The 14,959-nt window shown below is 39.2% G+C and overlaps 1 protein-coding gene across 5 annotated transcripts in view; it reads left to right on the forward strand.

The window, feature by feature from the left end:
* The window catches only part of LOC140465833 (neurabin-2-like), a 222,517-nt gene that overhangs the window by 163,882 nt on the left and 43,676 nt on the right, over positions 1-14,959 (forward strand). For all 5 annotated transcript variants that reach the window (XM_072561666.1, XM_072561662.1, XM_072561663.1 and 2 more), the window contains exon 6: positions 3,438-3,573. In XM_072561666.1, coding sequence (XP_072417767.1) covers positions 3,438-3,573 — 136 coding nt within the window. The remainder of the gene's footprint in view (positions 1-3,437; positions 3,574-14,959) is intronic.

The raw sequence follows: 14,959 nt of genomic DNA on the forward strand, positions 1-14,959 counted from the left end.
AGAGTGGTCAACAGTGGTCAGTGTTTCACCTAGTCAACTGGTGGGCCTCAGGCTTTATGCCAAGTGATTTATGTTATAATATTTTGAATCTAGGTCTCGAGGAGGAACGAAGTGTTGCTGCAAGTTGGCCTAGCTATAAACCACTAAATTTTGCAAACCCACAGCAGAAAGAGAATGGGCATAAGGCTCCTGTGGAATGGAATGCATGATGTTGGCCATCATGCCAACCACCATCATGCCATACGGAACCCAAAAGAAGGGGAGGTTGCCAAGAGATATTTGCAGCTTCCAAAGAAACCAATGAGAATTTTATTTTATTTATTGGCACAATCAAAAAGGGACGGCACAGTGGCTCAGTGGTTAGCAGCAAGGACTGGGGTTCGATTCCAGCTTCGGCTGACTGTCCGTGTGGGGTTTGCACGTTCTCCCTGTGTCTGGGTGGGTTTTCTCAAGGTGCTCCCATTTCCTCCCACAGTCCAAAGATGTGCAGGTTAGATGGATTGGCAATGCTAAATTGCCCCGAGTGTCTGGGAATGTGCAGGATAGGTAGGTTCGCTGTGGGAAATACAGGGTTACAGGGATGGGGGTGTCAGGGTGGGATGCTATTTGGACGGCCAATGTGGATTCAATGGACCGAATGGCCTGCTTCCACACTGTAGGAATTTTATGGAATCTAAATTTTAAAAAAATATTGTTCAGGAATTACCATACATAATATTGAAATGTGTTTGCATAAAATTTCTTTGCAGTTCAATCAGAAGCAGTGACTCAGTTGATGCCTAAAGTAGCAAGGTCATTTCCGGCACTTCAATTAACCATTAACCCACTATTAATAACTTTCAAGGCTGAGGTACTAAAAGCAGTCATCAAGATTTCACGCACTTGTTATAACAGTGTCGTTACAATTGTGTCTTCACCAGAATAATTCAAAATCCCTTTGTCACTTGGAACTTTTTCAATAATATATTTTCTAATAAACCTGTTCAGAGATGTTGTGGCACACCTCTGGAGCAGATGGAACTTGAGCCTATGTCTCGTGGCACAGAGGTAGGGACACTACCACTAATCCGCAAGAACCCTTCCTTTGGAATTGTTCACTAAACCAAACAAAAAGTCAGTTATTAACCCATAAAGCAGGACAAGCCATACATAGAATAATGAGACCCAAGCCTACAGTACAGGATTAGACTGAGTCATGGATATTCAGCCTACTTGATAACTACCAGATGTCAGTTGATGAAATAATTGTGAAGGAAAGTATTGTTTTGTTTATGGTCAGTATTTTGAAAAGGAGATAAGTTCACTTATAAAATTAAAGGTGTAAATGAATGTCTGGCCACTCGGTGTGTCAAATCAACCACACTACCTCCTAGTAAATGATACTTTGTCGTAAGAATTGTCAGAAATCTGCAATGTTTGAAAATCCGAAATAATGTTGGCTAAAAGTTGTCATTGTGGTCTGTTACAAGGTCTTTACAAGGCTGAATTAAGAATTATTCGCACAAAGGGATTAAAAGGGTACATGGAATTGGGAAAATTTACTCAATGACTGTTTTCTGTAAATTGAGTAAATCCTGGTGTTTAGAATTGAAGGTAGCAAATGTAATTCACCACTGTTTCGTGACCCCAGGTTAAGGGGAAGTTACTAAAGACAATACTCACCTTGATCAGATATTTGACAGTGAGACAGGATCTAGAACCTAATTATGTCACAGACCAGTAACTATATTTACAACTTTAAAGAGTTATATTTATTGAATAAAAATACAGATCAGTTATTATGGAGGAGGACTTTTGTCAACATTGCATTTTAAGAGACTGAGTCCAGAAGGTAGTTATTGTTTCAAAGGTTTTTGACTTAAATTCAAAGCTCTGGGAATTAGAGATAAATTTAGATATGGATAAAAATATAGACGTTAGGTAGAAAACAATAATTACAGCTTAGAGATGTAATGACAAAGTGGGAGAAAAATCTGGGCACCCTAAAATTAGTTAACTGGCATTTATCATTTATTTGGATTCAGAAACTCAAAAATAAACTGCTCAAATTTGCAGGATTTTACTAAATATTGATTGTTGCTGAAATTATAGAATGATTTAACCAAAATATTTGGGCCAAATGATGCTAGATGAAATTAATAATGTGTGAATATTATAGAACAAGTAAGAAATATTGCTCATGGAAAGTAAATATGGGCAATGTATGTACTTAACCCAGAATATTGTTTCAAATTAAAGCCTCAGAGTATGACAAGATGCCACATGTTCAAAACAAATGTTGCATTTGGATTTAGCACTGACTGAGAGTTTGTCTGTTGGGAATTGGCAGAGAAAGCCCAGAGTTGGGAATCCAACACCTGAACTCAGCAACTACCACTTCTGCAGGGATGGAAAGGGGAATTAGTCACACTTTACTCATGAATGTTTCACAGACAACACAATGCTGAATCACTGAGGCAGGCCTTCCAGCCATATCCTCACCCTGCATCCATTTCTGGGAATGAACCCAGATAATCTAACCACCCCCACCTGGGAAAAATAAATCTCCTTACAGTGCACTTTGTCTTGGGAATTTTCTGAATCTATGCACCCAACCTGGGCAAGGAGATTCAGTCCTTAGGTTTTTAGGTTTAAGCCTGACGTTAGATGTTTCCTCACCATACCTTCCAGATAAAATGACTGGGTCTATTAACAACTATGACTGATTTATTAAAACATACCATTCAACTTTCTCACCCAAAAAAAATTGTGATATACTGGCACCTGATGGTTGTGCTGGAACACCTGACTGTAATATGCTGCAGAATCTCAAAACACCAGTTAAGCTTATCTTTCTCCAGCAACATCTGCATATTTGGTGTTTAATAGAAATAGTGTAGAGAAAATAGAGAGAATTGACAACCAGGTTTTGCCATTGTGTCTAATCATATAATCACACCTTCAGTGTTACATGTTTCTATTTCTATTACAAGTGTAAAAGGAAGCTCTAAGCTTTTCCTGTTGTTCTATCAGTCTGCAGTTTGAGATTGTCATCAAGCTGAAGTTTATATTGGGAACCCGTGTAGTTTTAGTCTATCAGGCTGTGGTCTTAACATTTCTATGGGAATAAAAAAAGTGCTCGAAATACTTACAAAGTCTAGCAGCATCTATGCAGACAGAAACAGAGTGAACATCTCAAGTCAATGACCTGTTATTATCAAATCAGGTTCCTGAAATATTAACTCCGTCTTCCTTTCCATCAAAGCTGCTTGACCTTCTGTGTACTTTTGGTGTTTTCTGTTTTAATTTCAGATTTCATTTTGATTTTGTTTATGTCACTAAACCCGCCTTTCTTCTGTATCTCTGAATGAGATAGAAGCAAACAGTGACTGGAAGTCAGCCTTGTAATGTTGATGAGACAATTGGAAATATATTGACAAGAATGGCCTCAATTTTAGGTTTTTGATTGGACGGGAGAAACCTGGAGAAACCAGTGAAGTGGCTCAGCTGATTCGGCAAACCTTGGAACAGGAGAGATGGCAGAGGGAAATGATGGAACAACATTACGGGCAATATGTCGATGATGACGAGGAGGTAAGAAAATTGCAAAAACATAATAAATGTACCTTTCAGGAATCAATTTCAACTCCCATTTCATTGGCACACAAGCATTGACTGTGTATCACATGAAAGAACTTAAAATTCTTTGTTTTGCAAGGTCCACACGCAAGGAATGTAAACTAGCTTGATAGGCTCTGGGCAACCATGTGTAAAGTGCATACGTGAAAACATTGTTGTGATGGTGCAGACTGTCTCTGAGTCATTAATGTCTGAAGTAGGCCATTCGACCCCTCAAGCCTGCTCTGCCTGTTAATAATATCCTGATCTGATTGGTCCAGATTCCTGCCTATCCTAACACTCTTTGACTCTCGGTATCTAAAGTCTAATGACCTGCCAATCCATTTCTCCCCTGTAAAAGGCTTCTTTCATCAGATTTCTTGTCACCAACAGATTTGAGACAAAGCAGTTGATTTTCCATTGGCATTCTCTTGAATACCCACTTATTTGTTAGACTTGCAGATACCCAGAGAAAACAGCATCAGTCCAATTTCCACTATTTCTCTGGATTTCCAAAAGTCTCCATGTATTCCCTCTAACCCCAAGCCTCACTGTAAACACGTAACTCCACTCTTTAACCTTTCTACACTAGGTTTTAAGTTAAGCAGATTAATCATCACTCATACAGTCTGTTCAAGATTATGCATTACATTTTAACTTTCCCTTGTTAGGTGACAGGGCGGAAGAAAGTATCATATTTCTCCCTTTCAGGTAAAGTAGACAAAAGAAGGGGAAAACAATTCTGTTTGGATTGCATGGTAATACCCATTGCCCATCATAATAGAGTTTAAACTTTGGTCTTCTGGTCCAGAGGTAAGGACATTCTCAAAAACCCCTGAAACACAAATATTAGTATCCAAAAGGCAAAGATGCATTTGGAATTTGAAACTTACTGCTTTGGCGATTTGTTGTCAGAACTAGTCCAGAAATTAATTATAATTGAGCGTGCATTGATATCTATCAGAAACTTTAAATCTCTTGCAGAATGCACAATGCACACTCACCAAAGCTTGGAATTCACCTCCGCATGCATTGGGAGTACAAGATATTTCCTTAAGGATGTGTTGCAGAATGGCTCCTACATTATTGCAAATAAACTTGTTAAACAAAACAATCCTAAGAAATCATTACATTCATGTTTAGCTTTGCTAAGCACCCACCAGCCAATGTTGAGAAAATAATGGCATCACGCCAGTATTGAGCATTTAATTTAAGGTGACATCCCTTTTCTATGTGGATGTGGGAACTGTTTCTCAATTGTTACATCCATCACAAGCAAGGTCAGAGTGTGAACATTGTTCTTGTTGTGTGGAAGTTCTGTTATGTCTCTAGCATCGAGCAATCTAGGCGTCTTAACGGTGTCTTATATCCTGTAGAAGAAAGGCCCAAGGTAAACCAGTGAAAAAAATGTGGATGCTGGACTACATCGCAGATGTAGATCCTGGAGCTTTACATAATGTGAAAGTGTGTACACTACATTCTTTGCAACACCATAGGATGGCACTGCATGCTCAGGATTCACAGAGTAATTATTAAAGCATAAAGGGATGCCATTTAGCCCAATGATTTTGCACTGGCACTCCAGATTTCCCCAGCTTTTCCCATTCCCCCACCTTTTCCCTTTCCTCCACCTTCTCCCATTTCCCCACCTTCTCCCAGTAACCCTGTACTTCATTTTCAGCCAATGTCCTCCTGAAAACCTTGATTGCACCTGCCTCAAACATTCTGTGTTTCCAATTCCCTTCATTTTTATTGTTTTTCATGTTTCCACTAGTTTGAATATTCTTTACCTCTGTTTAGACTCTTCACTATTTTAAACACCTGTCAATTCTTCTCTCAATCTTCTCTTCTCTATGGATAACAAATCCAGTTTCTCCAATCTGTCTACATGACTGAAGTACCTCATTCCTGAAACCATATGAATCTTCAATGCTTTGACATCTTTCTGAACATATGGTGGCCAGAACTCGATGCAGAATAGACTGAAGCAATGTTTTAGCCTAACCTCCTTGGTCTTGTACTATGGGCCACATTCATTAATAAAGCCGAGGATGTTCCGTGCTTTATTAACTATGCTCTCAATCTATCCTGCTACCTTCAATGACTTCTGTAAATATACACCCAGGTCACTCTGCTTCTGCACCCATTTTAAACTTGTAGCTTGTGTTTCAGATTTTCTCTCGGTGTTCTTGCCACCAAAAATTGAGTCGCCTCACAATAGCCTTCCAAGATAGTCTGTACTCCTTGGAGGGTGCATATTTATTTAAAGTGAATAATCTTACAAGAAGTGAACAAAAATTTTAACAGCAAAGTTCAGTGGACAGCTCATTTGCAATGCAGATTGATGCTGACAGCGAGGGTCTAATTCCTGCACCAGATGAGGTTACCCCAAAGGACTCTCCTTCTCAACCTCTCCCTTTGTTAGAAGTGCATCTCTGTCTAATGAGAGATGGTCTGGTAAGATTATGGTGATGTTCCTTTTATTATAGTCTGATTTACAAATATTTGTAAATACAATAATGCTGAATAATTTAAAATGCACAAACCAACGGATAATTAGTTGGGATTCTATCTGTGACATTCAGCTGGCTTTTAATTCCATAAAGTTAAACCTCTGTATATTATTTCTGTAAAGGGCCTCTGCCATTAAAGTATTTTTGTTATTAGCTGTGAACCCAATAAACACCTTTAACTTTATGATTGAACAGTATTTAATTTCTCTCACGATTTGCTCAAAAGCAATGAGGGGTTAGAAATTGGTCTTGATTGGGGACGGCGCAGTGGCTCGGTGGTTAGCACTGCTGCCTCACAGCACTAGGGTCCCAGGTTTGATTCCAGCCTTGGGTGACTGTCTGTGTGGAGTTTGCACATTCTCCCTATGTCTGCGTGGGTTTCTTCTGGGTGCTCCAGTTTCCTCCCACAGTCCAAAGATGTGCAGGTTAGGTGAATTGGCCATGCCAAATTGCCTATAGTGTTCAGTGCATTCGTCAGAGGGGAGTGGGTTACTCTTTGGAGGGTCGGTGTGTGCTTGTTGGGCCAAAGGGCCTGTTTCCAAACTGTAGGGAATCTAATCTAATCTAATCAAAGCAAATGATAGCAAAACAGTATTCCATTTTCCACCTTGCCTGATTGTCTTTCCCATTATGTGAAAGCAATGGCAGAATATGTCACCCTTGCAGTTTTGGATTTTCCAAAGGTAATGCAATTGGTCCAGCCTTTGGGGCTATAATAGTCACATGCAATGAAATCATTTTCGTTGTTGAGTTCAGCTTTTTTAAAAAACCTGCATTTTAAATTGAGCTCTCGTTTACTAACTGTGGAACAACTGCATTTCTATTCAGCTTATGAATCTCTGTAATGACTCTTGAATATGTTAATCCTGAGATCAGTGATCTAACCCATTCCTGGCATCTCAGAATAGCTGGTGGAGATTAAGAATGGAAAACTGATTATTTTTTAATAAAATGTCGCAAGAACTAATTCAACCCTGAAAGGATAAATGGAACACAAGATTGAGTCCAATTGTCCTGTTCAAGTATGAATTTAGATATATACCTGTATAACATTATTAATGTGGATGGGGCTGGTTTATTTTATTCATGTGGCTAAATTTTCTCTCAAAAGTCCAGTGGCTGAGGCTTTCTAAAGCCTTCACTAATGGATTGAATGAATGAGCAAAATGGACCACAGTTATCCCAGATTTAATCGTTCATTCCCTCTCCACCTGAAACCCCTTATGCTGAGTTGTTTCTCTGAGTTATATCAATTGTAAACAAACTATAAATATCCGTAACACCTTTTTTTGTCAAGGAGGATAAATGAGGCAGTGTTTCATTTTCCCAATCAATGTTGAGCAGCTACCACACTTGGAGGTGAACATTATATATGGACCAGACCAAACCCTCTCAGAATAAATAGGATAACCTATACCCCTTTTTTTATTTTAAAAAGCAAGTATAAAGTGTTGTGTTCTGGATGTAATTTGATTGGACAAACTACCTGGCTTAAGCAAAACACATTTTACTTTTACATTGTAGTTAAAATACAAACATAAGAAAAAAACATAACATTGGAATAACTTAACTCTACTGGAAAACTTACAAGAACAATCGATTATTTAACCACTAAACGACAATTGATCCAATGCAGTAACATCCCATTTTCACACCCTTGACAAAGGCGAATTCAGTAAAACAGATTGTCTCACATGCAATTTGAACAGCCAGAAGAGATCCTAGCTTTTACCAGTGATAGAGAGATGAATAAGAGCTTCCACATCCAGCTTCAAGACCCCAGCAACTGCTGAAAGCTAAAACTAGAAATCCTAGCTCTGTGGGAGCTTGGCCCCACCCCTTCAGGCTGCTTCTATTGTTCTACCTTTCTAAAAAAAAACAAAGCTAACTGGGCTCAGATCAGACAGCTCAGCTTCAAATTTCTAACACTTGCTTTAAAAATAAACATGACAGCAAATCCTTGCTAAAGACATGTCTCTTAACAATGAGGAGAAGTCAGGCTGCCTCCTGGCCATAATGCTAGTTAATGGGCAGCACCTGCCAACACTTCCACAGATTACACAGGAATAATGACCACTTGTTTGAGACACAAGGAAGCAAGAGGTATCTATGCCCTGGCATTAGTGCCTCCTTGGAGGAAGGGGCAAAATCATTACTTGAAGATTCATCCAGATGCTTTTCAGGAGCACAGTGAGGTTCTGGCTCCAGGTGCCACACTGCACCTACAGCAAGAGGCTGAACGGGAGAGCTAAGCTCTTACTTTTTCCCCCAGTTTAGTTACGAATTGAAGAACTTAAACAATCTCTATACCAGAGGTGCAACCTACACATCTTAAGCCCAGGCAAGGACCCTGCAGTAAACAAGCAGTCATCACAAAACACATGACTTTCAAGAAATGCCTTTCTGAAGAAAGTGTCCCCACTGTCCTTTCATTGACCTGAACTTTGCCAGAACCTTTCAATCTCAAGTCTGCAAGAATGAGTACACATGAAGCCAGTGTAACACATGATAGATAGAAACATCATTTGAAAAGTGATTCGATATTGCAGGATTTCAGTAGACTCTGGGATCTTCATGCTTAGAACGATGAGCAGTACCACACAATATAAATGCCAATAGAAATTTAATACCACTTGGTGCATTTTGATTATAAACGTATATACTTTAACTGGGAGAAAGCTGGGTGATCAGAATGAGCAAATAAATTTGAGCGTTCATATTTACAATATCTTAAAGGCAGCACCTGCAGTGGAACTATGTTTTAAACTAAGAAGTATTGAATGTAAAAGATGAAATTCCATGGTAAATCTATTTAGAATATTAGTAAGACTCCAGTAGGAGTATTGGTATATTTTTGAACTCCACAGCATAGAAGCATTTTGAGGCAATAGAAAGGCTGCACTGCAGATTCATTTGAATGTTGCAACCAGTTATAGATAAACACAATACAAACTTGTATTTAATGTAATAAGCCATTCCAAGGCAAACTAAACAAAGTATGACATCAAGCCACATAAGGAGACATTGGGCAGGTTTCAAAATATTTGGTCAAAGAGGTCTTTTTTGAGCAATGTACTCAAGGGAAAGAGTGAGCTAGAGAGACGGGTGTAGGAGGGTATTTTAGAGTTTATACATACAAAATAAAGCCACTGCAACTATGTTTTGTTACAGCAGAGGGATTATTGAATTATTCGATAGGGATGAAAAGAGGACAGGTTAGAAAAGAAGAGATTAAGGGATCAAGAATTGAATCTATCAATTAGGACTGAGGAGTAAAACCTTTCCAGTTTTGTGAGACAATGAACTGCACCAGTCAACAATTAAAGAAGGGACTATTAACATTCAAGATTAGGTTTGATAGGCACTTGAATGAAAAGGTGCAAAAGGACACAGGCACAACATATGTTTAGGACTATTGAGGACTAGAAAGGATCTGCATCAAAACAGAGTGATTGGGTAATATGCCTTTTTCATGAATTGTAATTTCTATACTAAATAGTGTATATGGATATGGTGGCATGGACCATTAAGATGTTAGAATCTGCAGCAAAAATTCCAGAAAAACAAATTTGTTAAGCACAATAAGATTGAAAAAAATGCCTTCAGTATTGAATACAATCAAAGTTATATGCCATTCAGTGCAGTGTTTCACTGTTTATATCTTTTTCCAATCACAGTATGAAGCCTCATAACCAATAATTTCATTTTCTGTTCTGAACTGCATTGTAGGATTTAGAGCTTTTTTCATATGACAGGAACAGCACAGCCAGTGGCTTTTTCAACAGTAATCACAATAATAACAACAGCTGTCAGTTTGTAAAGGTTTGTGATCTTGGATTTGAAACCAGTGCATGGTGTGACCTCTGCTTTATTCTGTTCTGGCCAGCTCTATCACTGGTGTTTCCTTTCCTAAGGCATTAAAGGCTAGATTTTCCACTTCGCTGGAAGGAGAGTAAATCAGACTGGCAGACTGTGCAATGCTTAATTTCCATGACAGTGACACCACTAAATTTCCTAAGATCTGTCAGCTTGCCTACCTGCTCTGGGAAACCTTCCTCTGGTAGACAGAAGAAAATACATAGCGTCGACCTTAGTCATCTGTGGCAGCTTAACAGGATGGCCTTCCTTCGAGGCAATTGATGAGAAGGATCAAATTGAATAACACTCGAAGGATTGAGGAGGGTAGTCTGTTTCTCCCAAAAATAATTGCACATCTTTACAGGCTCTGACCTCCTGTCATTGCTCACAGCCAGTATTATGACTGGCATAATGGATATAATCATCATTCTCACATAACTGCCTCCTTTTGGTTGTGGAAACCTGCCTTTGCGAAGATCTTTTCACAAAGATAATATTAATGACAGGAAGCGTTAGGAAAACCTACAGTACTTCCCTGTCTTCTTGTACCTCAGGATTGCTGTAAGCAAAGTGGCAAAGCCATGGAAAATCTAGCCTTAAAAGTCTTTTCTGTGTTCACCTATGACTTTTCAGTGCCATTAAAAACCTCAGAAAACAATTTCACTAACAGGAACTCTGATGATAAAATTGACAGTTAACTGTAGATGGGTCCCTGATATTTTTTCTTTGTCTATTTGGGAGTAAATTTCAAGCGCTGATGTCTTTGAAAGGAATATTGTTCTGCAGGAATTTCATTATATATTGTAATGTAAATATTATTTGGTGATGAATGTCAGTTTGTTGGAATGAACACCAGCTTTCATTTTGGAAGCAGTGTCACCATCATATATCAGACTTGAGCATATCATATATAATGTAGATCAGGCACCAAGTGAAATAACTCCTTTCTCCAAATGGTCAACAACTCCCCATCCCAGACATTGAAGGCTAACTTCATGCTTTTAGTGAACATTCCAATTTTATTACAAGTCAGATTGAAATGGCCCTCATTTTATTTCCATTTTTTCCAGTTACCAGTCCAAGAACTGAAAGATTCCTTTTCCATTACATTACACTATTTCTTCCCTTACAGGAAGCAATAGGACATTTTTTCCCTCTGATCCCCTTGAATCCAATCCAGGTCTTGAACAGACACACTATACCTGTGGCATACCATGACGTTTGCAGGAGTTGTAACCAGATTCCCAGAGAGAGAGAGAGAGAGAGAGAGAGAGAGAGAATGTAGGAGAAATGAGATTGCACTCAGGAGGTCTGCTAAAATTTTAGGCCTGGGGTATAACACTTTAGTTCCTCTTGATCCAGCACAATAAAGGGACTTGCCTCATGAATTCATTCTCAGCTCCATGCCTTAAAACTGTATTTGTGTTAAAATGGAGGCTGTCTTAAAAGCTTCACCACCTTCTGAGAGCAGTTTGAGGGCCTGAACCACCTCTGTTTGAAAGTTGGAGGGTTGGGGTATGATTTGAGAATTTCCGAATTGTTGTCTTCCCACACCTGTCCTTGGGAAGATTAAGCTCTAACCTAGATTGGCGGAGATTTAATGTATTTTCCATTCTAATAATATCTCCTATTCAGGACCGTGATGTGTTGGGCAATGCAAAATAGAAATCCAGGCCATTGCGTGTTGTCCAAAATATCATTATTACTCTCTTCAGCAGTAAATATTCAGAAAAGGAGTAGTGTTAAAACAAAAGCTGTATTTAAAACCTAAGATAGTCCTTTGAAGACACTGAGGCAATTTAGAATGCCAAGAGATGCACAGCTTTAAACAATAACTGGTCTCTTGATGACTATATCCCACCTACACCAAACTGCTTGATCTAAACCACCATAATGTGTCCTTTATCGATCAAACATTTTGCTGCAGTTCTGGTTTGCCTCTGAGTGAAATTGATTTACTAACCCATATTCAGTGGAATCTTTTCTAATCAAATTGGGCTGTAGGCTTCAAAATGTGTCCCTTTTCTAAAAATAAGGAAAGCTTTGCAAGCAAATTTACAAGAGCTGTAGTTTGAATTTTTTAAAATATTCCGGCTGTTTGTTAATGCAGTGCATTGGAATGCCAACAGATGGTGCCACAGAATGATGTCGCTGATGCTTATGTTTATAATCATACTGACTTCCCGCCTGTAGTGTGACACCAAATGGAAGTCAGAGTGTTCTATGAAACAGGAAGGGCTGTGGGGTGAATCATTTACCAGAATTATCACCAGATAGATTGTTCATACAAACCTCCCAGGCCTCTGAACTGATGAATACATAGTTTAGCAATGATATAGAGGACAAGGCTTTTTTAAAACAAAATGTAAGCACATGAATAAAACAAAATTGTGACATATTGATAGTGTTCTCACTGCGTTGTAGATATCTTCATTTTGCAGATGGCTGATTTACACAATCTAGTCAAGTTTACAGTTGGTTCTTTGATTTTATCTTTGTTTTTATATTTCACAACCACAAACTTGCATCATTCAAATGGAACAGGCTTTCCTTTATCACATAGACAGCTATTCTCCACCATTTCTGCACTGATGTGAAGGGATTTCTCCTACACAAAATTGTCAGTATACCTGAGATACACTATAACTCAATTCCTGTACAAAGCCACTCTGTAAAGTAATCTGCGGACACAGTTAAATAACTTAAATAGTGATTTAAATCTTCTGAAGAATTGAACATTGCTGCACATCCTTTTAAAGCATTAGTATTTATTGGGAAGGGAGTGCAACTGAACACATATATAGAAATAGACATGCATGGAACCTTCTCTCATGGAGTATACTTTGTAGTATCCCTGTGGTCTTTAGAATGTACATTGCAGTCTACCTGACAGGAGTACGGATTGAAACCTTTCTCCTTCTGAATATTCAGCACTCCATTTTTTCAGGGCCAACAACAGCATCATCATCAAACTGACAAGCATGGTGTTGTTGTTTTCTGGACAGGCACTTGAAAAGACAGACCTTTCTCCCTCCCCACCTCCCCCCCCCCCCTCCCAAATGAAAGCCAGGCACAGGTCTTGCTGACTCTCTAGTTGTCAGGCAAGACCCACATTATGCAGTTTCAATTCCACTCACTTTCTGGACACCCAGCAGATTCAGTGATGTGGATGAGGGGGAATGTCCTTGCAGTAGCTAAGTTGAGTCAAGCGTGTGTAAATTGATCCCATATCAGAGTTTGCAGTTTTTCCCAGCTGCCATGTTCCATGGGCCTGATGACCTGGTCTTGAGATGTTGTCTTATTAAAAGTACATGTTCATGTAAGCTTAATTGCAGCAAAAAAACTGATCAGAGTGGCAAGAGCTTTGGTGTCCCTCAATATGAAAGACAAAAGAGTTTCTGTAGAGCATCGATACAGAAATACAATTAAAGCTTGATTTTTTTCTTCAATTGGCAGTCACTCTAACATGAGATTGTTAAGCCTAGTGGGTATATGCCAAGAGGCACTGCCTTTGATTACTTTGTGTCACCAGGGAGATAGTAAATGAATCACATGTCACCCTGAGTCTGACCTCCAGACAACATCCACCACAATTATAGCTCTGCCCATGACTGAAGCAATGACCACAGCTTTATATTTGTATACTCCCATATCCTTCCCAGCTACTGGCAGAAGTGTTTGCCAAAATAATACGCCATCTGTACACTGACGCACCAAATAAATGAAGCCTCGATTGCCAAGGAAACAACTTTATCACTTTTCCAACATGAAAGAGGCAGCAACATAAGATAGCACTGCACTTCTCCTTTCCAGATGGCTGATTTCTCAAAAGTACACAAATTTGTTGAAGGCACATAAAATTGGAAACCCCACACCCTGCTGAAATGAATAACATCTCCGTTTCATTGATTTCTAGGAAGTGATGAATCACTGAAAGTGAATCAATCAGACCACTGTCTGCTATTTCGATCGTAGCCATTATGCCTCAATTTTGTGGCAGTCCACCATCCCAGCATGACTTGAAGATGATAGGGTGCTTGTTATAGTTTGGGTTACTGGTGCCTTTTCAGAGGCTTACGCACAAAGGAATAATTGAAGTACAAACTGGCTCATGCCTTCAACCGGAATCTGACAGAACATCAACGTACGCGAGGAGAGATTTGTTTCCTGGCATATGTTGGGTGGATGATGGGAAGTTTTCTGGAAAGCCCTGACTAGGTTTTCATATTGTAGGGTTCTTATGTGATTACTGTGCAGATTGCTTTAGATAATACCTCTCTTGGGAGGCCAGCTACTCACTCTTGCATATTATACACTGTCCTCTTCTGGCATTCCTGTGGGACTTTGTACAGGATTACCAAAAAGCCTCTGATTGGATTGCCCACAGCAAGCCATTTGTTTGATTATTGACCACCAAATGCAGCAAATGTACCCTCAGCCGATTCCAAGGATTATCTGCACACCCATCATTTAGTTGAAGCTACGTGAATACACTATTAGTTTCGGTTAAAAACAGAAGAGATAAAAACATGAGTAAGTCATTTGGCCCTTCAAGCTTTCTCTACTATTCACTCAGATCATGGCTGACATATCTCAGCTACACCTTTCTCTTGCACTATCCCTGTATTCTTTGATTCGGTCAGTACCCAACATACTTTTTGATCTTTGTTTTGAACACATATGATGGTTGAACAGCTCTCCAGGCAAGAGAATTCCAATGATTCACAGCACTTTGAGTGAAGATTTTTTCCACATCTCAGTCAGACTCTCCATTCTGAAATGGCTCCCAGTTCTAGGCTTCACAGCCTGGAGAAATATCTTCTTAGAATATAACCTGTCGTACCCCTTTAGGATTAGATCACCCCATTCTTTTATACTCTTGGGAATCGAGGAAACCGAGAATACTCAATCTCTCTTTATAGAAGAACTCCCTTAACCCCGTATTCAGTCTAGTGAACTTTCCATACGCTCTCTTTAAGTATATCCTTCCT

The sequence above is a fragment of the Chiloscyllium punctatum genome, chromosome 42 (genome assembly GCF_047496795.1).
Source record: "Chiloscyllium punctatum isolate Juve2018m chromosome 42, sChiPun1.3, whole genome shotgun sequence".
Lineage (NCBI taxonomy): Eukaryota > Metazoa > Chordata > Chondrichthyes > Orectolobiformes > Hemiscylliidae > Chiloscyllium > Chiloscyllium punctatum.